The sequence below is a fragment of the Alligator mississippiensis genome, chromosome 1 (assembly GCF_030867095.1).
Source record: "Alligator mississippiensis isolate rAllMis1 chromosome 1, rAllMis1, whole genome shotgun sequence".
In the NCBI taxonomy this organism is placed as follows: Eukaryota; Metazoa; Chordata; order Crocodylia; family Alligatoridae; genus Alligator; species Alligator mississippiensis.
This window is the reverse complement of record NC_081824.1, coordinates 262,513,525-262,536,148: the sequence shown is the minus strand read 5'-3', so window position 1 is coordinate 262,536,148 and position 22,624 is coordinate 262,513,525. Positions and strand designations below refer to the sequence as shown.

Sequence of the window (22,624 nt, the reverse complement as noted above, 5' to 3'; positions counted from 1 at the left end):
GCTAACTAATAACTTGCTCCTGAATGAAACGCATTTAGCTTCAACTCACCATACAGTATAATGAACACACAAAACAGTTATCACCAGTTAAGTTGTTGTGTGGTTTCTACCCTTTTCCAAGGACTCAGGCAATTTTCTGTTCCTACTCCTCTTGGTTGGATGTAACAGCAAGCTCTGTCTTGAGGGCTGAAACTGGTTGGTTTTGCATACTGTATTTTCTCACATGCCACATGCAGCTTGTTTTTGGGAAGGCAAAATGAAATAGATACATTTTTTTCTCTGTACCTGCATAGAGCAGGTCCAGAGCCTAGTCTTTGGCTTCCTTATCCTCCCTTTTCTGCTCAGCCAGAAGATGAAAATGTAGCTGCTGTGGAAGACTTGTCTCCATGGGTGGACCTACGAATTTGAAAAGAACTAAAAACAGTCTGTGGGGCTGTGAAATAGGAAGAGAGAGACTAGGAGCAGCTAGCAGACAGCAAAATGTACAGAAGAAATATTAGCTTGATTCATGGAACATCATAAAACATCAAGACTATTACAATAGAGAGATGACACCTGTGAAATGAAGAGCAATGAGCCATTAAACAAAATTGACTCCCTCAGCTGCCTGAACAGAAATGCCTTTGCTGCTCTCAGACGGTTTGTTTTAAATTTTGGGTGGAACATGAATCAAAGTGGGGTGCCTCTATGCTCCACAGAGAAACTAACTTCCCACTTCAAGAAATGAACCTCAATTTTGGAAGGCTAATTTTTTAGGGGGGAAAGGTGCATGAGGTAGGTGAGTAAATAAAGTATTTGATATCACTGAAACTGGTGCTATGTAAAAGACAGTTTGAGCACCTTTTATATATCCTATCTGTTATGTACTTAGGGCCTGTGTACACACCAGAAAATTGGCCTTTAAAGCGGGTTAAATGCTCTTTTGCACCGCTTTAATGGCATTGCTGCTTGCACATCCAGTGGCGTATTGCATGTTAATTGCACTGTGGTTTGCACCTCTGGCAGTGTATTTATTGCAAGTTAAATGACTTTGAGATGCAGCAATATAAAATATCTCTGTGGTGTTTTAGTTTGCTACCTTACAGCTGTGGAGGGAAGCACCAGGCCCCATGCAGCTCAAAGGCTGTGCAGGCAGCCCCAGCAGGCAGCCCAGCAGCAGCCTGTGCAGGCAGGCTCCACTGAAGGAAAACAAAAAGTGGCGAGCCTGATCTCTTTTTTTTCCCCCTCCTCAGAGCCTGCCTGCCTGAGCTGCATGGGAGCCTGGTGCTTCCCTCCGCAGCTGTGGTGCCCCCCGGGACCACCTGCGCGGGGTGCCTTCATGTGGGTGCCACCTGGGAGGTACCACTGCTGCAGCAGAGGGAAGCACCAGCCATGCCCCCCCCCTCCCCCCACTCAGGGACCACTCGGCCCACCTGCAGGTCACCCTCCTCTCCCCACTGCCAGAGAGACAGTTAAGGATTGGGCCCAACCCTTGTGGATATGCCACAGGGGTTTAATTCGCCTTAAATTTAAGTGGTGTTTTTAAAAACACACCACTTCAATTCAGGGCAAAGTAAACCCCCATGCTGTGTTCAAATGGCCTTAGTTTCTTAGATTAGCAAGGTCATAAACCCATCCGGACTGACTTTAAGATTCATTATTTGTAATGGTCAAATAGTTTAACGATTTTTCAGAATGTTTGTTTGTCATCACCTAAGCAACAATATATTCTTGTTCTCCGATTTGGTCTCAAACTTTAAAATGAGAGACTAGCTAATCTAGAGTTATGTGCTTCCTGGAATGAATTTCCAGACTAATATGATCCCACAAATCATAGTGGACTGCACTTGGCACTCTTGTTAACAAAAGAGTTTAACAATTCAGCCAGATCTGTTTAAAAAAAAAATCTGTTCCAAGTAACAGAAACCTTTATGGTAAATACTGTCTCCATTCCAGTACTGAACTATTGGTCCCTGCAGCAAACAGCATTTTTTTTTTTACAAACTGACAATATTTTAGGGGAAAATATACAGAAAGAGTCTTGAAACCAAAAAGTTTATTGCAGTGAAAATAAGACACCATCATATATAAAAAGAAAAATATTCACTGTATATACAATGAAATACCTCCTCTTCCCTTCCTCTACGGTTGTGCTAAGGGATACTATACTAACGTATAGATTTAATTACAGATGGGTCCAATTTGCAAAATTCAGTTGCTTACCAGCAGTTTTCATTTCAACTCATTAAAGACCAGGAGATAATTAGAAAGCTTACAGATTTCCAGTGCATTCTTCTCCCTTAAGTTTTGGTACCGTACAAATGTGACATTCAGACTGTTCTCTAATTTTAACCTTCCCTCTGCATTACAAAATAAAATGTCAATGTACCAAGAAGCAGCCACTGGGTGGAGGGGCACAGCTTGTTCTCCACACACCAAACTGAAAATGCACCACTTCATAGACGAATACAGTTTGAGACCAGATTCTTGGTCGCAACCACACAGAAATGCAAGCAAGAGAATGCTGAACAACAGTAACGCAACACTCAGCTTTGTACCTATCCTCACTATAGTGCATTGTGATGGCCACAGGGGCTCGAAGCAGTAAGTGAAGACTATCTTATTACACAGATGTCCTATCTGTCTCAATCTTCCCTGGTGCTGCCATTTTATGTTAGCTCTATACTCACCAGAGGTTCATCCCTTTACTGCTCTAGAGTCTGCTTGGGCAGCTGAAGTCAGCTTTAAAGGCTGGATTATGTAGGCAGTGCACAGCACCTACTGGCTCTCCACTGCATCTGGCCTCCAGCCTTACTAAGCACCACCTAATCAATGAACACTGTCCTATATTATTGTAGCTTGCTTACTTTGACAGTTGCAAACTGATTTCTTGCCAGTGCTTGAATTTTTCTGGATACTTAATAATTGGAGCTATGAATCTGTACCCCTGGCACTGAAATAAGGGAGGATAACCCGCCATTTTGGTGAAATCCCCTCAGACATGCTAAGGATTGCTAGTGGAATTAACTCAAAGTATATTCTTTAAACTTTAAGGAACCTGCTTGCCCTCTTGTTCAGCTTAAGTGTCTAACTTAGTACCTCGTGCCATGACCAAGCTGTAAAAGGTTTTGGAAAAGTACTGGATGGTGTGGTTGGCACTCCTAGGCCTAGACTGTTGGATCTTGGGTAAAAAGCCAACCTTATTTGCCAGTGAAAGGTTAAAAACACAACTTGTAATAAAACAGTCATTATTAAAGCAGGTAGAAAATGTTGATGACCATTATTAAATACCAGAGATGTGACTGACCAAAAGTCTCATGACATCTGTACTTGGAGTCTCCTTTCTCTTCATGGTAGTAGGTATACAGTTTATTGGCTTTAAGGGCTCAGAGGAGCCCAAAACATTGTCTCTGAAGCATATCTCCATACAATCTCTGCTACTATGAATAGACCACGTGTTTTTTTTCTCTCTGTGTTAAGTGATTATACCATTTTCCAGTCTAAAGTTACGTTTTTCTTAATTTTTTTTTCAAGACTCTTACATTGAGCTTCCACTAAGCCAGAAATGAGGTCACTTTTTTCCATTGGAGCCTACTGCCATCTGAAACACAGTAGGCAAAACTGACAGTTATACGCATTGTTAAATAGTACAATTTGACTAAAAAATAGGGTCTATTTTGAATTGGACCTGATGAATGGCTAATGCATTATTCAGTTAATAGTGATAAAATATTAGTAAGCTGAATTTTAATGAGCATTTGCTCAGCTTTCATCTAAAACCTAAAGGCTCACAATTTTTAAAAGATTCAGTGCCAAAGGAATAAAGAACTAGAGTTGAGTTTGCATGTCAGTTTGGTGTAGTGAAATATTCATCTTTCTAAAGAGCAATTATTTCCATTATGAAAATAGCCAATCGGTAGGAAAGTACAATAAATAATGTGCTTACTAATCTACAAAATCAGAATTTAAAAAAATTGTCTACAGTCCAAATAACATCATGATAAAAAAAAACATTAGTCACTTAAAAAATTATCTTTACACAATATTTTGTGGGGGGGGAAGGAAGAGAAGGGGAGGGGAGGTATTTAGCCCTTTTTGTTCCAAGTGTTCATCTAACAAGAAAGAACAGAAACAGAATGTATTCATTATGTGTAGTATGTGTTTTGGTGGCAAATACCTTTGTTGAAGTATTGCATTATCTCACAAAGAGACAAGTGAAGTAGTTGAATGCCAGCATTGTTGAAGATAAGGAATACAGTGGGATGTGAGATTCCTTATGAGCACTCTAAGCTAAATGCTGTTATGCAGCATGTGACTGTCAGAGACAAAAAAGGTTAACTCAGCTAGCTATCCATTTCTCTAGCTGCGTAACTCTATGCATCTTCTGTGTTTATAACCGGACTGTCTTAAATAGTGCTAATGTCACTTGAGCAGAAACAGTAACATCCTACAGAACTCTCACTTATATCACAATTATTTTCTCCCGCTGTTACTTTACCTTAGAAACCACTAAACGCCCCCCATGAGGGATGGGAGAAACACATAAGAAGAATTTTAAAAGCTCATTTCATTTTAAACGTTGCCTTCATGTACCAAGGGAAGAATCCGTGTGGGGTATGATCATACGTACACACTTTAAAATCCAGCTCAAAAAATGCTTCTTCCTGCTTTAAAGTAAGTAAAATGAACTTTCATGATCTCTGCAACTTCTGGTCACCACCTAGGAATGTAACGGCATGCAGAAAAGCCAGAGAAAATCGAGATAAATGGGCATCGCTACATTTAGTCATTCATTTAGAAAACATCTGTACCCATCCAGTAGTGTTACAATCCATGCAAGAAAAAGAATATAAGTAACTTTGCAGTTACATCTGTGCCCATTACTATGGGAATGAGGTTCTCTTCATCTCCCACAAGCTTTCTACTGGTTTCAAGGTGTTTTTTTAAAGCAGCTTCCTGAAATGAAAAACAGAATAGCAGTGATTAAGATAAGTTCTTCTTTAGACTTTGTTTCAGATCTTTTATTCTAGGCAGACTTTGCTACTTTCCAGCTGTGGAAGATATAGATGATGATCCTTTACAATATAAAGAAAAATATGAACTACTGTACTGACACAGAGAAAATATGGGGTTCATTTATTCTGAAATTAAAGAAATAGACATTTTATCTCAGACTTGTTAGGCAACATTTTGCTAATGTAGCTGCCTAGATCTTTATTTTTTTAATCTCTTAGCATTAGATTAGATATCTAGTTAGATATCTCTAGATATCTAATGCTAATACCCTTGAAGTAGAACTGCTGTAATTTTAAACATCCAGATAGCTAAAGTAACACTACTGAAAGAGGTAATATTGATGGGATTGCATTAATTGCTTAATTAAATTAAGTACTCAGTTTTAACCCTTATTTCATAGATTTCATAGACACTAGGGCTGGAAGGGACCTCGAAGATCATCAAGTCCAGCCCCCTGCCCCAAGGGCAGGAGGACAGCTGGGGTCAGCAAGATAAGCATCCAAACACTTCTTGAATGAGTCCAGAATAGGTGCCTACACCACCTCTGGAGGGAATCTAGTCCAGGTCTTGGGGGCTCGGACAGTAAAGAAATTTTCCCTTATGTCCAGCCTAAAACGGTTTTATAGGAGTTTATGACAGTTGGTCCTTGTTTTTCCTTGGGGCTCTCTGGTAAACAGACGTTCTCCCAAATCCTGATGTACACTCCTTATGTACTTACAAGCAGCCACCAGGTCCCCCCTGAGCCTGCGCTTTTCCAGGCTGAAGAGTCCCATGGCTCTCAGCCTCTCATCAAAAGGCCTGTTCTCTTGCCCTCTGATCATGCGCATGGCTCTCTTTTGGACTCTCTCAAGCTTCTCGACATCCTTCTTGAATTGTGGAGCCCAGACTTGGATGCAGTACTCCAGCTGCGGCCTCACCAAGGCCGAGTACAGCAGGAGGATGACATCCTGAGATTTACTTGAGAAGCATCTATGGATACAAGCCAGAGTATTGTTTGCTTTGCCAACTGCGACATTGCATTGGTGGCTCATGTTCATCTTGTGGTCAATTATGACCCCCAAGTTTCTTTCAGCTGTGGTACTAGCAAGTGTAGCACTGCTGAGCCTATAAGCGCGATGCAGGTTTTTTCTCCCGAAGCGGAGTACCTTACATTTATCTACATTGAACATCATCAGGTTAGTACCCATCCACTTACTCAGTTTATCCAGGTCAGCCTAGATCACTAGCCTGTCCTCCGGTGTGGACACTTATGTTTAACTCTCTTCAAGATACAGAAGACACCTAAGTAGTGTTGCTAACTCCATAAGCTTTTTGCTGGTGGTAGATCATCAGTATAGTACTGGTAATTTATTTAAATGTGTGAAATTGTATCTTCTGGTTGGAGAGAGTTAGTTAGCCATGTTAGTCAGAACTCAGTCAGAAGGCAAGATAGATATGCACCTTTATAGACTAACTAAATAAGATATACATAGAGAGAGCGAGCATAGGCTTTTGTGAACCCAAGTTCACTTAATCGGATGCTGTGAAAGGGCATGCAGAAAGCAGATTATAAAGAGGAGAAACTGAAATACAAAAAGACAAGGAGCAGGGAGAGAGGGAGAGAGAGAGAGAGAGAGGTGAGAATGGTAGGAGAGAAAAGCAAACCAACAGTAAACCCAGAGAAACAAAGGGGGTCAACAAAGGCTAATCCAGGTAATGAGATTAGAATCATAGTCCCTGTTTAAACCAAATGTAATACTCTAGTTTGTGGATGAGTTCTTGTTTTGGAGTTCCCCCTTCAAGTTGGTTTGATTTTTCTTTTTTTTTTTTTGGCTGGACAACAGCAGTCCTGAGATCAGCAATGGGGCGTCCAGGGAAGTTGAAGTGTTCTGCCACAGGCTTTTACGTATTTCTGCAGCTGTCCTCAGATCAGTATTCATTCTTTCTTACATGCAGAGATCACCCTGTCTGTCCAGACTGCAGAATGGCAGTGTAAGCAGGTGGCAGCGTATACAACACTGGTAGAGTTGCGGGTGAATGAACCTTAGATGTTGTACTCCTTGTTATCAAGTCCAGTGATGATGTGGTCTGTATTGATGTCAGGACACAGCAGGCATTTAGAACCACTGCAAGGCTTGGGGCGTTGGCAAGGAAGGGAGTTCATAAGTCTGTTGTTTGAGAGAGACCATTTGAGGTTGGGGGGCTGTCTGTAAGCCAGGACAGGTTTGTCCCCAAAGGCTGCCTTGAGATGGCCATCCTTTACCAGGAAGAATAGGAGATCCTTCTATTGGTTGACCACAGAGCAGCTCTTAAATAGTATAGTGATGTGTTCTACAGAAACCAGGAAGTTAACTGACCAGTTGTTCTATACTGAAGCCAGCTGAAAACACACTAATAAAATGTCCAGTATTTAGTCTTATGAGGTGCTTTGGGCCTTAAGTTTCTCAAGCAGTGCAGACTGTTAACCTCAGAAGGTTAATATAACTACCTTGTAATTTAACTGTATCTACACCAGATGATACTCTACAGAAATGGGGGCCAAACTTTTTGCCTGGCATGGCACAAGTGAAGCCCTGCCCCTTTCCCAAGTGGCACTCTGACCCACCACCTACACCAAGACACACCTGATGACTTTGTGCCGGGTGGGGGGCTCCAGTCTCAGGCTATGTTTGTGTGGAGCAGAGCAGGGGCAGGATGCTGCTACAAGAGAGGTGTTGCCACCAAGATGTCACTTTCCCTGGCCTACAACCACCAGTTTTATGTACTGAGCAAGAACCCAAAGCCCTGAATTTAGCAGCTGCTGCAGTGCCAGGAAAGGGTTAAGCTGGCTCTTGGTGGTGATAGCTGACACTCTTCTCTGGCAGCAGCATCCTGCTTTGCTCCACATGACCAAAACTTGGAGCCTCCAGACTACCATTCTAGCACCTCTGTCTACTGAGCACCTAGGACTTGTGTGACACCCACATGTTGCCTATGCCACTTGTGGCATGTGTACTGTGGGTTGGCCACCCCTGCTGTATAGTTCCTTTTTCATTATCTTGTTGTATCACACTGTAAGAGTTTGACTGGGATGTACACAGCTGGGCCTGTGGGTAGGCCCTGAGGAGCAGCAAAGGGCATCAGCAATGCAAGAGTGCGGATTACCAGACTGCTGAGCTGGGATGCAGGTTGGAGGGCTGAGGCCATGGGGACCAAGTTCCAGAAGGACCAAGAGATCCAAGAGATACAATCCAGAAGCAGACCAAGATCAGAAACCAGGAGTCAGAGAAACAGTGTCTAATTCTAGGTAAAATCCAAGGTCAGGGTCAGGAAAAGCCAAAGCCAAGTCAGGAACCAGGAGAATCAGAAGGAGCAGTGAATATGAGGCTTGCTGGAACAGACTGGGGCTGGATCAAGATGTGTTTGCAACCTGAGGCTGCAGGTGTGCTTAAAAGCGACATTTGTGGCAGCCAACCCAGTTCCTTGCCTCCACATAAAACTAGGGCACTCTCATTAGCCAGGGATCAGAGGCAAGCATGATAATTCAAGTGCTCTGCCCACCAAGCCTGACTGATCAGAGGCCCTGACCCTCCCTTTTACAGGGCTGTCTTCCAGGCAGTCTGGGATTAGGCTTTTCTGGGTACCTCTGATGGAAAGCCTACACTAGTTCAAAGACATGAATGTGGATGCTGATTCCCAGGATCATTCTTAACTCATAGCCCCTCAAGTCAATCAAGTAATGGAGCTTTCCTTGGACACTTTTAGAATCTAAAACCTGCTTTACAATATACTCTTTGTGACTTCCACTATCATGGATGGAGTGGGGGTGGGCTTGGGTTCAGATAGTCACGAAAGGGCTTTTTGATGAAATGCTTGAATAAGGATATATGGAAAAAGGGGTGTATCTTTAATGTCTTTGGCAACTAAAACTTAAAAACAATAGAGTTTATTTGTTCCACTACCATAAACGGGCCCAGATGCTAGCGACTCAGTTTGAATGATGGTCTCGGGGTATTGATTTTTTTATTTTTTTTTTTAAGAGAGCCAGTATTTTCCACCAACTAAAATGGGGAGGGCTGGGCTCTCAGTGTCAATCAGTCTGGTCTTTATACATGGTATTGCCAGAGTCAAGCTGAACTTTTAGTTCTTGCTACACCTGTTGGAGGTGCAATACAAAGTCATTCACTAGATGAACCTGTGGGAAGGTAGGTGGTGCTGGATGGAACTGGGGATGGAATCCATAGTTGGAGGAAAACGGGTCTGGCCTGTAGACATATGGACAGCATTGTTATATACAGACTCTTCTGAAAGAAGCAAGGGCACCCAATTATCCTGATGGAAGTTTAAAAAGCACCTAAGTTATTGTTCTAAGAACTGATTTATATGCTGTATTTGTCCGTTAGTCTGAGGGTGGTATGCAGATGTGTTAAGAGGTTCTATGCCCAGGGCCTTATAGAACTTATGCCAGAATTATGAAACAAACTAGGGGCTATGATCAGAGAGCACCTGAGACAGGCAGTCACATAGGCAAAATATATGCCTCAGAAATAGGTCATCAGCAGGGATCCTGGTTTTCTCCAATTTAAAAAAATCCCCAATTTTCTGTTAAAAATAAGTAACCCCAAATTCACATGTTCCCATGATTAAAATGAGACACCACTATATGTGTGTGTGTGTGTGTGCCGTTTCATTTTAATCTCAGAAAAATGTGAATTTGGGGTTACTTTTTTTAACCAAAAGTTGCGGATTGTTTTTAAATCAGAGAAAACCAGGACCTCTGGTCATCAGTTTAGCTAGCAGTGGGGCTAGAGTGGGCAGGGATAAAATAAGCCATCTTAGTTAACACAGCCACCACAAAAATGATCATGGAACAGTTCTAAGAATGTGGGAGGTCCATAATGAAATCCACCGAAAGTGTTGGCCATGACAGCATGGGTGTGGATAACAGCAGAAGTAAACCATCCATCCAGGCTTGAGTTTTCTTAGTTTGGACACGCATTGCACGTGAAGACATATTGTTTAACGTCAAGCCCCATCCAGGGCCACCAGAATTGTTGGGAGACTAAGAGCTCCTATTTTAGTATGTCTAAAGTGACATGCAGGAAGTGAGTCATTATAGGGCCTTGTTATTCTTGATCTTACAGGACCATCTGAGAAATATAGGCACTGTCAGAAAAACAGAAACCCCATGAACTACCAAAAGTTGGGTTGGAGTGGTTCTGCCAGCTGGAACAGTTGTTTGGCAAGGGGATCATCTAAGAGGGCCATTTGGATGGCTAAGGAGACTGTGCTGAGTGGTTCCCTGAATCAAGTTCTTAGGCTGGGGTTGTGATATGTCTAGTGTAGACAATTCATCCTTAGAGGATAGGGCACCTGCTTTCTGGTTCTTGACTCCCAAATGATATGTGATTATGAAATTAAAACAGGAAAAGAAAAAGCAACAAGTGGACCTGTCATGAATTCAGTTTCTAGCTCATTTGGAGATATTCCAAGTTCTGATGATCCATAATTACCTAGCCAGGATGGAAAGCCCCTTCCAGAAGGTGCCACCACTGCTTGAAAGCTATCTTGATTGCAAGAAGTTTCTGGTCTCAGATGTCATAATTCGTTTTGGGGAAAGGGTTCCTGGGCTTGGGAGTAAAAGGCTCAAATGTGCAACTTGTTCAAGGTTTCTGAAGTGTAGAAAGAATAGCTTCTATAAGAAAATTAAAGGAGTTGGCTTACACTATAAAAGGTCTCATGGGGTCAGGGTACACCAAAATAGGTGCAAAGGTAAAAGATCTTTTTAGTGTCTCAAAAGCCGTTGAGGATTCTTGAGATGATTTAAACAGTACCTCTTTCTTAACAAGGGCTACTAGGTGTAAGAACCCTTTGAAAAAATGTTTATGTAAATTAGCAAAGCCCAGAAACCATTGGACCCCCTTTACATCCTGCAAAGCGGTCCATTCAGTCATGATGATTAACTTACATGGGTCCATGGTTAGGCCCTGGGGGGAAATTATATAACCTAAGAATTCAATTGAGGTCTTGTCAAACTCACATTTTTCTAACTTTATATATAAGTGGTTTTCTCAGAGCCTGAGCAGGATCTGATGCACATGTTCTGAATGCTGGGTCTGATCATCAGGAAAAAAATTAATGTCATCATTGTAAATTATAACAAATCAGTTCAGCATATCTTGGGAGGTAGGGGGAGCCCAAAGGGCATGACCAGGAATTCAAAATGCCTATAGCAGGACTGAAACAGTCTTCCACTTATCCTCCTCCCCCTCTCCCCATCTGATCTTATCTTACTTTCCACACAGACAGAGGGAGGCAGGGAACAGCCCCAGGGGTGCAAGGCCAGAAGCTGCAGAGGCTTCCAGTTGGGGGCTGGGGACAGGGTAGAGCTGGGCCGGCCTTGCTGCTCAGCCGGTGGGTCCTGCCACCTGCTCCCCTGGGTCCTGCTGCTGCTGGCTGCCTGTCATCTTTGACAGGCAGCCAGGGGCAGATAAAAAATAATTTTCTAAAATTTTTAGGGGTCCCGTGGGCCTGATAGAATGGCCTGGCAGGCTGGATCTGACCCATGGGCCATATTGTGCCCACCGCTGACCTAACATCTCAAGCCAATGCTGAAAAATTAGGCTGTTTACAAGTTAAAGGTAGTCCATTTCCATGAATAATCTGATGGCTGCTTTTTCTGGACACATTATGATCCCTAGTGTCTCTCTCTCTCCACTGAATTTCTTTCCTCAGAAAATGAGTATTGCTTGTTAAAGGCTATTTCCCATTCAGTACACTGTAATACTTGCCCCAGATATCCACCTATGGTAAACATTAGTCTATTACATTATACACATAGTCTTGGGTATATCCATGAGAATATTCTCATTTCCTCCCCAGGGGAGAATGGGGAGGAGCCACTGGCACCCTTTCCTGACAGGAAGGGGCAAGGAGTTCCCAGACTGAGTTCAGACCTCTAAGTTGCAGGTCCACTGGACTTCAGGGGGTGGATCCCCCTGAAGGTATAAAAGGAACAGTGTGAGCCACACAAGGGCATCTGGCAAGGGATGTTGGAGAGGGAAGAGCCCAAAGGGGGCCTCCACCAGAATCCCTTTGCCCTAGCGGTGCATAGATTGGTGCACAGGGCTCAGGCTCTGGGAGCCGCGTCAAGGCTACTCGAGCTTGCATCCCTAGCAGGGGGCAGGATGGAGCCATGTGCAGACCAGCACACAGACAGCCGGCCCTGGGAGCAGCTCGAAGCTGCTCGTGCCCCACCTGGTGTGCAGACCAGCACACAGAGAGCCAGCTCTGGGAGCAGTTCGAGGTTGCTCAGGTTAGCTACAGCATAGGCTGGATAGCTGGAGCCCCACAGTGTGGCCCAGCCAAGGAACTAAAAGAGCCCGGAGCCTAGAGCAGGGCCTGGGAAAGGGAAGGCCTAGGTGTAAAGCTGGGTAAACCCAGCCAGCAGCAGCTTGACTTCCCCTGGGAGCTGGAAGAACCCTTGGTGCCCAAAGCAGGGCACAGGACCAGGAGGAGAGGTCTCAGGATGAGGCAGACAGTGCCAGGGGGCTGAGCAGAGGACCCTGAGGCCTGGTCAACAGCTCCTCAGAAAAGACTGTGAGTTGCTGACAGAATGGGGTTCCACAGGGGAGACATTCCTGAAATAAGCCGTGTGCCCCCCTCCCCACACCCCCAAGGGAAGCCTCAGGTGAACAGTTCCTTCCCAGCTAGACCTGTAGGAGGGGAGGTAATCCCTTGCTAACTGGAATCCAGGGGTAGACGTGCCTTATATTGTGTAAAGCTGCACCTTATATTTTGTAAGACTGTTATCCTAATTGTGGATATGTTGTACAATATGTGATGGGATTGGTTTAGTTTTGTATAATTGGTTTGTCATTGGTATGCTGCCTGTTTACACCTTCCCCCCCCCCTTCCTTTTTTTATCCAGTTGTACTCTGCCAATGGTTCCTCTGGGTTCCCTGTAAACTACCTGTTGACCCTAACTTACCTGGTTCACCCATCTGAGTATCCGCCCCTCCTCCTTGCATGGGTATCCTGAGAACTCACCAGTTGCACCAGGCCTCCGTAGGGCACAGGGTTAAGGCCATCCCCAAGGTGGGTTGCCCATTAGGACAAGCATTTCCAGGAGGTGGTTCCTGGCTTACCATATTGTAAATATTTATCTGTAAAACCTTAGTGTTGTTGAATGATATCACTGGAAGTTTTCCTTTATTTGTTGGGTGATACCTACTCTAGATACTTACCTGTATTTATTGGATAAGGATAGTATGTATATTGTTATTTAATAAACTGTAAATACTTAAGAGCATTGGCATGGAGCTGACTCTATAGAGGAAAGAGGGACCCGAGCTCAAATCACAGGTGTCCCTCTCACAGCACTGTCACCTGCCTCATCAATCCCTTCCAGTTGAGGATGAGCACACCCTTGGATGTTCCCAGGTTACATGAGCACAGTGCAGAGCTGGCCATGCCTATTATGAGGATGTCATGGTATCCACTTTTCACTGTCAAGTACAAGTGGCTTCTAGCACAGAAGGATAAGATTTCAGGGCCAGTCTTTAGGGATACATTTAAAGGAGACATCTTTTCATGGATTGTTTATACTTTCAACATATCAAACAGCCAATGAGGTCTCAATCTTGTTTTCTTCACTCAGCTAAGATCTGCATTGAAATCAATGGGAATCTGACCTTCACAAGGGTAATAGGATGAAAACTCAACTGTTCTGTGGCGTATTATACCTTAATTTCAGAGAAATTAGAGCAGAAATGTGTAGGGGCTTGCCCAAAGCCCTGTAAAGCAGTAAGCAAACTGATTCCCAAATCTCCACAATGCTCGATGGGGCCGTTTTGCTTTAGAAAGGGGAACATCACAGGGAACAGAATAAAGTCATGGGGAAAGCTTCAAAAATATTATTCAGAAAAGACATTTCACTTACATTTGATGTTGCCTAACAAACTCCGCAAACTGCCGATCTTTGGTATAAAGCTCAATAATCCGTATTCTGTCCTGAATTTCCTATAATATAAGACACGCAATCAGATTACAGAAAGCTAAAAGAATCCATGGTTCAAAATACAAAAACATTTTGAAATTTTGGACAAGATTTTTTCTTGAAATTGCAGTGGACAAGTATGCTTTCCTACTTAAGGAATAGACCACTAGAATAGGGAACCCTTTTCATAATGTATAAAAAGGTTGTGAAAACTGAATTTTAGTAATTATTTTTTTTAAATTAGAACAATAGTTCAGAATTTACATTTTGCCTGTTCTGTATATGAAGCTTATTAATATATCACAGTTCAGTCAAAGCCAAGATTTAGGCATAATGTCCTTTAAATCAACATGACAAAATGTTTTATTCCTAATACAGTGCACATATATAGGATGTCCATATACTTGGCCTGGCTTCAGACTTTTACCAGTTTAACTCAAATTAAATTACTGTTGATCTATGACTACCAGTATGAATGACAAAAGAAATGCAACTTTAATCTAATTCAGAATATAGGAACAAGTTTCGTTTCTACAATACTTGCAACATTAGCTGTACAAATGATTGATCTGCTACTGAAAAACCCAAAAGAATTCCTTATAATACTATTTCCTTCTTTCACAGATGAAGAAATGAAGGAAAGGAGTTAAGCGGTTTGCTCAAGGCTTCATGACTGATTCAATGGATGGGTATAGATTCCCCCACACCAGTATCCCAGGGACTGTTCCTCCCAACATATGAATGGGGAAATGGAGCAATGTGCTCCAGCTTTGCAGACAATTATACTAAGCTCTGAACATCTAAGGACTTGTGTGGGCACTTGGAGCAGAGTCTGGGTATATGGAATGGCTACCTCCAAGGAAAAACATAAAACACAGGTAGCCTTCTGGGAATACTACAAGCACTTTGCTTTGGTTAACAGATGTCTCCCAAAACTTATAAAAATTATTTAAAAATGCAGCTTCTCAGTCCTATCAAACTCCTTCCAAGCCACAATCCAACTCTGCTGTGTATGTGTATGGGAGGAAGCCATGCAGGAAGCTCTTCCCCCCATCCTGAACAGCTACAAAGCGGGCAGCCACAATGTGAGCCTGTGTATTTGTAGCATGAGGCTTGAGGGAATGATCACATCTGCACAGGATCTAAAAGTGATCTAACTATGCACCCCACCATCCCACTTGGCTCCATGAGAAGCAAAGTGATAATGCCGCCCACCTCCTTAGTAAGCTCACTGTTTTCATAAATGTGCCTTATCTCTTCACTGCTGTAATCCGTGGATGTGTCTCCACTGGTAGAGCTGTAGGATGTCACCTGTGGGTATCTGCGATAGTATTGGCTTTGTCCAGTAGTGTCACTTTCGTACATGGGGTTGTACTTGACTGCATTTTCAAGGGAGGAGAGGCTGTCACGTCCCCTGTGGGATTGGAACAGGAAAGATCAGGCATCTCTGCAGAGTCCTCTCCAAAACCTAGGTCAGCAGTAGATGCTTGGGATAGTCCAGGAACCAGTCCTGGAGCTTGATTTATCTCTCAGCCTGGGAAGGCCAGGGGAAAAGTGGAGTTGATAAATTTGTCTGATTTGTAATTTGGGGTTCATGTTATATTTGCCACTTACCCTAATGAGTCTTCACTGTCATTTTTTGTGTATTGCTCTCGAAGGGTCCTGGCTAAGAAGAAGATGACAGCAGATGCCACAAGAAGGAATCCAGCCACTGAAGCAATTGCAATACCCACAACCAGTGGCTCTGAGACAAACTCTTCACAATGCTCTCCCCGGTACCACCAGTTCTCTCCCACACGACATCTGTAATCACCCCCACACAAGCAAGAAAACAAAGGAAAGCTAAAAATGAACATTTGAACACTGTAAATGTTTTTACTCTTTAGCACTTTACTCCCTCTTGCTGATGCATGTTAAGATGAATTAAGAATTTTACCTTTCACTGTATATACCAGCTAGCATGTGTAAAGATTTCTGTGCAGATTTTTAAAACATCAGCCACTATTTAACAGAACCATATATATATTTGATTATACATATTTACATGTTCTTTTTATTAAATCTAGAATCCAAAACATTCTTTAAAGTCTACATTTGACAAAAAGTCCTTCATCACTTTTAAAATAATTTAAATTAACAATTTTAAACTTTTTGCTGTAAACTATTATATCTTAAGTATGACATAGGAAAAGTCTCGACCTTCATTGCTAGAAACTCACTACTTAATACAGATGATGTTTCTCTTTAATCAAATAAGAATTAGTATATAATGGCTTACTTATCTTTGCTTGAACTTTTCCCACTTTTCAACCTAGTCCCTGCTTTAGTATGCATATTTACTTTTTAAAATGGTGACATGGTGATTTCCCAGAAGAAAATTAAATGTTTTTGAATGCATCAGGACTGTTGCATTTTGTCTGAGAAACAGAAAATTATAATGGGCCTGACTCTTATCACACAGTGGTATAAATAAGGAATAATCCCACTGAAACAAACACTCATTACCTAAGTAAATCACAAAGAGTCCTGAAGTTTCTGACAGCAGAACTCTAGTAACTGTCCATTGATTCAGAATAATAGCAACCTGCCTTTGTCCCACTGTGAACTTTGCTCACCTTCCCAGTTACATGCAGAAGGATGTTAGGTTATCATGCTTGTGTACATTGCCTGGGAGAGTAGATTAGGTCTTTTCAAACACTTAATAAAAGCTTGAACCTAAGCTGTAAAAGGTTCTACATCTGTGCTGATCTTTTATAACTTGTACAAGATGCTTTTCCCATCAGGAAGTATACAATTCCATTTTTTTCTCAGTTGGGAGCATCGTGTAAGCATGTTGCATAGCTCTGTCTTACAAATCTGAATTTTGTGACTAAAGTCAGTCCATTTTTTGGTTTAACAACACAAAATATTAAATACTGTTTAACAACACAGCATGGGATACAGTCTCTTGAATGTATATCTCTTGAAGAGTAAGGAACTAGACTTGACCTAAGAAATGACTTCCATTACTGCCTTCTGGGCAAAACTTTTTTCCTACCAAACACCTTACCAACTGAGCAACCCTACCCTCTGAGAGGGTGGCAAGGTCTGAAAATGAGCCTCTCATCCTTAGGATGAAATTCTGGCTCTGTTGATGTCAGTGGAAAAACTCCTGTGGACAGCAAAATTCTGCTCTTAATCCCTAAACCAGGACCAGAACTGACTACAGTTTTAGGATGTCCAACCAATTTATGGATGTGGATTAATCATTAAGGACCTCTCTTATTATATGCAACTTCATGCACAGGAGCAGAGCTGGCAGCCTGTGTGTTGATGCAGCTGACAATGGGTTATGTTGTGGGCCCTGGGTATCTGCTTGGCTACCACTACTCCCGCTACTACAGCAGCCAGAGTCCCCAGGTTCTTCCTTCCACCCTCCTCCAGATTCACTTCTTGCCCCTGCCCCTGCCTTTGCCCCAGGGGGTGGGGCAGTGTGGGGAGCTGAGGGTGAGCCTGGGGCCCAGTGACCCAATAGGCGCAGGTGTCTGCACAGTGTTTTGCCTTGGGATGTGGCTGGGGCCATGGTCTGCCCCCATGGTGTGGCCCATAGGGCATTCAGCCCCCAGTCACTTAGAAATCTGACAACTTTGGGATACAGAAACATCAAGTTTATGCTTTTGTAACATACCGACATATGGCTCCGTGTCCTGGGCTGATGTCACACTTCCCATCATTGAGGCAAAAGTCTGGTTGCAGGTCACAGATGCTGTTACAGGGTAATCCATCTATGCTTAGGTAGCCAGGAAAACAGACACACTCTGCCTCCCCAGTCCAGCGATTCACTAGACATTCAGAGAACTCATTGCATGCCTGGAATTTGCAAGGATCAGCCTGGTCTCCTGAGGACACAATCAGGCAGAGAATTAGATAAGCTGGTCACAGTTTCTACAGTTAGGTGCTGTGCTCCACATCAGATTTCCTATCTATCTAACACCATAAACTAACGGAAGAGTTTTTAATCATGTCCCAGTGATCAGACTTAGGCAGAAGTGCTGGATTTAAGCCAAGTCTCAAAGGATTCTGCCAATAGTGTCATTTATCTCTTTGTGCCTTGTGCTCCAGTTAGTTTCCCCAACTATAAAATAGGAGCAAGACACCTGCCTGAGACCATGGTGAGTCAGTAGAAGAACTGAGTATGGAAATCAGGCCTTCTAAACTCCATTTTGATTTTCTACCCAATGGACCAAGGTCCCTCATAACTTTTTGTTACTTGGAACTTCACCCATTTCTGACTACTACCTTTTACTTAAAATATAGCTGCTTTCAAACACTGTGGAAGGGTGCTCTTCTAGCCTGAGTGTAGTTTAGTGAGGCTGACTGGTATTCAGGAGGCATTGTGTACACACCTGGAGGAGGAAGAAACTCTACTGACTTTGACACCTTACTGGCTCCACAGAACCCACTGGTACATGTACCATGAAATAGATCTGACTGTTTAAAAAGAACAGTATACAAATCAATGTTGAAAATGTTCAATCCAAATTTCATCTTCTATTTTAGAGCCAAGGTATTTGAATGCAGTAGCCACCAGGTGCCAACACGTTGTACAGTAATTTCCTATTCTGAGCACAAGGGAAAATTCCTCACTTTCTGCTTTATGGTAAGTTGGCAAGTGCTAACTCTTCAATTGCAGCACTTTGTTACGGGAAAGCACCTTTTCCTAGGGACCTTATTTCCACACAAAAGGTTCTGGATATAGAGGAAGAGAAATACAAACAACTGAATATTTTCCTAACTTGGAGGACTGTGTAAAGGGTGGGACTTTTAATTTTTACTGAGACCAGGCCATGCATGCCAAAGCATAGACATGAGGGAGAGCAAACTACTGATAGTTATATGCAAAGAAATAAACTGTAGTACTTCCTTTGGGAACTAAATCACATACTGTGGAATGGCCACAAGATAGGAGCCCAGCCCAAAGTCCCTCTACAGTTGGAAACTGCATTTCATTAGAACATGACCATGAAGAATGGCAGTAGCTACCTTCCTACGACAGTGAACCAAGAACAGCTGACAGGATGATAAAAACAACAGACCCAAACTATGTTGGGTGCTTAGGGTTGTTCTCATTCCCTTGATACCTCAATGGTAATTTTCTAACATCTACTTTCCAAATACAGAAAAGCCCTAGGATGAGTTAGTTATTGGCAGGAGGATCTTCTTTCCCAAAAAAGGCTACATGGAAGAATCCAAACAAATGAAGGAACAAGAAACTGCAAAGCTGGCAGTTCAGGAGAAATAAGGATTGAATTCTACAGTCTAACCTTCCCTCACCCTACAATCACAGTGAAGTCAAAAGAGTTGCATAGGATGTTACCGCATATGTCATTATCACACACGGCCTGAGTTTTTCCAGGGGGCCCAAAAGCTTTGTCTGAGGCCTTGCTAATCATTGTGTTTAGCAATGCAGGTGGGGCCAGGGCAGGTAGGAGGGGGACTGGAAAAAAAATCTGCTAAAACTCAGACCAAGAAGAGCAACAGACACTCTACTCAATTGCACAGACTCAGGTTTGTCCAGTTTCTAACCCCAAGCATATTTGATATGGCAGATGCTAGCTGTAAAACCCCAAACCCTGCACTTCATTTCCATTACCTGATTCCACATCCAGGGAGTACTTGTCAATAGCCAGGTTCATGGTCTGATAGGCAGTATTGCAGAAGTCTTCCAGAATCATATATACAGCATTGGTGACATTACGAGGCACAGGTTTTGCAAACTTCATTCGGCTGTTCACCACAATACTACCATTTCTGAAGTTTAGGATTTCAAGATTCTGGAAGCCTGTTAGATTTGACTGGAGGTAGGGAACCAGCTACAATGGAAAAAAAAATGACAGAAAAACTACTGTGTCTGACTCTACATATCCAAGCTAACTGACCCATTTTTATACCAAAGAGACCAGGTGTTTTCTCCAAATCCAACAAGAAGAATATCAAAACTTTACCAAGCTCAGGCCCATACTGGCAGGGAGATTGAGAGCTTCACATAATTTGCAAAAAATGGAATAACTTGCAGCAAGCTTCCTAATCTAAAAGATAGAATTGTAATCCATAGGATGAGATGCTCTATCTTGGCCTGGACAATCAAACACGACATGACAAGTGTTGTCCTTTCACTGGATTTCCCCTTCAAACACTTGGCTCTGGTGACTAATACCGTGTTCCACCTAAAGGACTCTATTAGCCATTGGCTCTTCAAGAGAAGAACATAATTCACTCAGCAAGAGATTTCACGAAAAGTCACTTTGAGACTTGCCTGTTTTTCACTATAGCTATATCACTCTACAGTGCCAAATATTTTACCTTACACCCACTAACAGAGCAAAGAGGGGACACTGGAAACAGGTGAACATAAGAGTCCTATGGAGTCTTTGACACTTCACCAATTTGCATCTGTTGAGCATCTGACTCAGTGCTAGCCCGTATTTGAGAGACTTATTGTTGGCTTAGTAAATTTGGTCCATAAAATTTAATGTCAGAATTTGAGAGAATAATATTCAAACTTTCAGAACACATTCCCCCAACTTCAGGATACAAGTAAACTCTTATTAACATCAATGAAGTACTCACAACCTGACAGAGGAAATGGACTCCTGTAATTACTTCACAATCAAATTCTCTCTGTCTCCTCTTTTTCATACACAGAGGGAAAATACTTTATTGCTTACAGAAGCTGAAAGTAACAGATGTTTATAATAAAAGTTACTCTTACCAGTTCTAAAAACCGTTGCTCCAGTGCCTTATATTCAGGGGAATTTTTATTGAATAGGTCCTCTGAAAACATCATGTTGGTAACCCGTAGGCTAAAGAACACCACTAGAGCTCGTGAAGATGGGGCAGTATTGATGTGATTTTCATGAGTGGGCCAAGCGACACTGGCTCTCACAGTAGAATGAGCATTTGTAGATAGCTCCATGTGACTGCTAGTCATGCTGCTTTCCTCCTGGTTGACCACAGGAGTGTAGTATATTGTGCCTACATGATCCAGCTCCACAGAAATGTCCCCTACTCTTGTAGTCATGTCCTCTCCCTGTGTTGTTGAGCTAGCCGTAGGCTGAAGTATTGTAGGCTGTGCAGTAGGGAAATCCGAGAGAAGATCAATAGGATTCTTTGTTACAGTCACTGCTGCAAACAAGCTAACTTCAGTGTCAAAGCTAATAGGGGCTTGAGTATCATGTTCCGTACTGGCCTGCCCAGTGAAGGCCTCTGAGCCGCTAGTTACATCTAATAAATAAGGAACTATGGTTGAGATTTCAACGGCAGTTGCTGCTTCAGATTGTTGCGATTCAAGAAACTCATGCTCAGATGCCTTCCCAGTATTGTCAGCCAACTCAATATCAAATGGTTTCAGGGGAACTAATCCAGAACCTTCCTCTACTGTCCATAGTGACTCTGGAGATTGTTGCTCCTCTACAGAAATGTCAGTGACTATTGCTTCCATAGAAGGAGCAGCTGTCTGAATTATTTCTGGCTCAGGGGGCCCAGTCTGTGAAGAACCCATATCTGCTTGTCCTGTTGGAACAGCTATATCTGAGTGGCTGACTGTGAACACTACTTCCAACTTTGCCCCATCCTCATTTTGGTTTCCTGCTACTTCATAAATGATTTGATGATCCTCACTGGAGTCCTCAGAATGTTCCAAGTTATATATCACTGTAGAGGTAACAAAATGATCTTCTGAAGAGAAATCTATTTCCTGGGGTGGGAGAGAGGCCTCTTCATCAAGCATGTCTAAAGAAGAATAGTCTACTGAAGGCTTCACGGCAAGGGATGGCTCAGTAAATGAATGATCAAGCATGCCTGAAGCCTCAAATGTTTGCAGGAACAGTTCTACATCCAGCACTTCTTCTGTCTCTGATGGAGGCACCTGCTGAGTTGTAGCCTCTGAAAAAGTGGGTGTCTTTGTTTCAGAGCCATCAAATAATTCCTTTCTTGCACCAGTCATGCTTTCATCCTCATCCTCAGTAGAATGACTGTGTAATTCCTCCACTGAGTTAATGATATAATCTATGATCAGTTCTTCAGGAGGATCCTCAGCTCTGATTAACAGAGATTCATTATCACCATCAAGCCAGCGATCAGGAAGAGGATCAGAAATTGGCTCTAGTGTTGCTGCATCCAATAGCCAAATGTTTGATTCTGGCTCTTGTCCTTGTCCTGAAGCATCAAAAGCTGAACCTGATCCATCCTCATATATAATTTTACCTCCAAGATATGTATCAGGTTGCAGAGGTTTCACTTCTAAATGGGACTGACCCCTTTTCAGGGGGTCATGGGATATGGAGTCCACATCAATAAGCTTGATCTCATCTTGCTTTTCTCCCTCAGTACTAGGTTCTATCACTGATACAGAGGCCATGGTTGGTACAGAAGTTACAGGAACCACAGAACTGCCTGTGGCTGGCATTTCCTTTGGCACAAGGTGAGGGGCCAGACTTGAAGGAAAAAGAAAGCCTTCTGATTCTCCAATGTCTTCAAGACCTAAAAAAACCCAACCAGGTTCCAAATTAACTGGTGCTTCTGCAATTCTACCTTACCAAATTCTATTTCCCTTACCCACCTAAGAATCAGCATTCTATATTTTTCCCAAGAAACCTTGTGGGCCTGTTCATGACTAAGTTAAAAAACAATTTT

The 22,624-nt window shown here is 42.7% G+C and overlaps 1 protein-coding gene across 2 annotated transcripts in view; it reads right to left on the bottom strand.

Moving 5' to 3' along the window:
* Positions 1-2,015: 2,015 nt before the first annotated feature.
* The window catches only part of IMPG2 (interphotoreceptor matrix proteoglycan 2), a 95,023-nt gene continuing 74,414 nt past the window's right edge, over positions 2,016-22,624 (bottom strand). The window contains exons 13-19 of one of the 2 annotated variants that reach the window (XM_019476018.2): positions 20,703-22,471; positions 19,584-19,803; positions 17,619-17,829; positions 15,566-15,754; positions 15,167-15,365; positions 13,895-13,974; positions 2,016-4,935 (exon numbers count right to left, since the gene is read on the bottom strand). In XM_019476018.2, coding sequence (XP_019331563.2) covers positions 4,923-4,935; positions 13,895-13,974; positions 15,167-15,365; positions 15,566-15,754; positions 17,619-17,829; positions 19,584-19,803; positions 20,703-22,471 — 2,681 coding nt within the window. In that variant the 3' untranslated portion in view covers positions 2,016-4,922. Of the gene's footprint in view, positions 4,936-13,890; positions 13,975-15,166; positions 15,366-15,565; positions 15,755-17,618; positions 17,830-19,583; positions 19,804-20,702; positions 22,472-22,624 lie in introns of those variants that run through there. The other variant, XM_059720567.1, reaches the window with a different exon arrangement.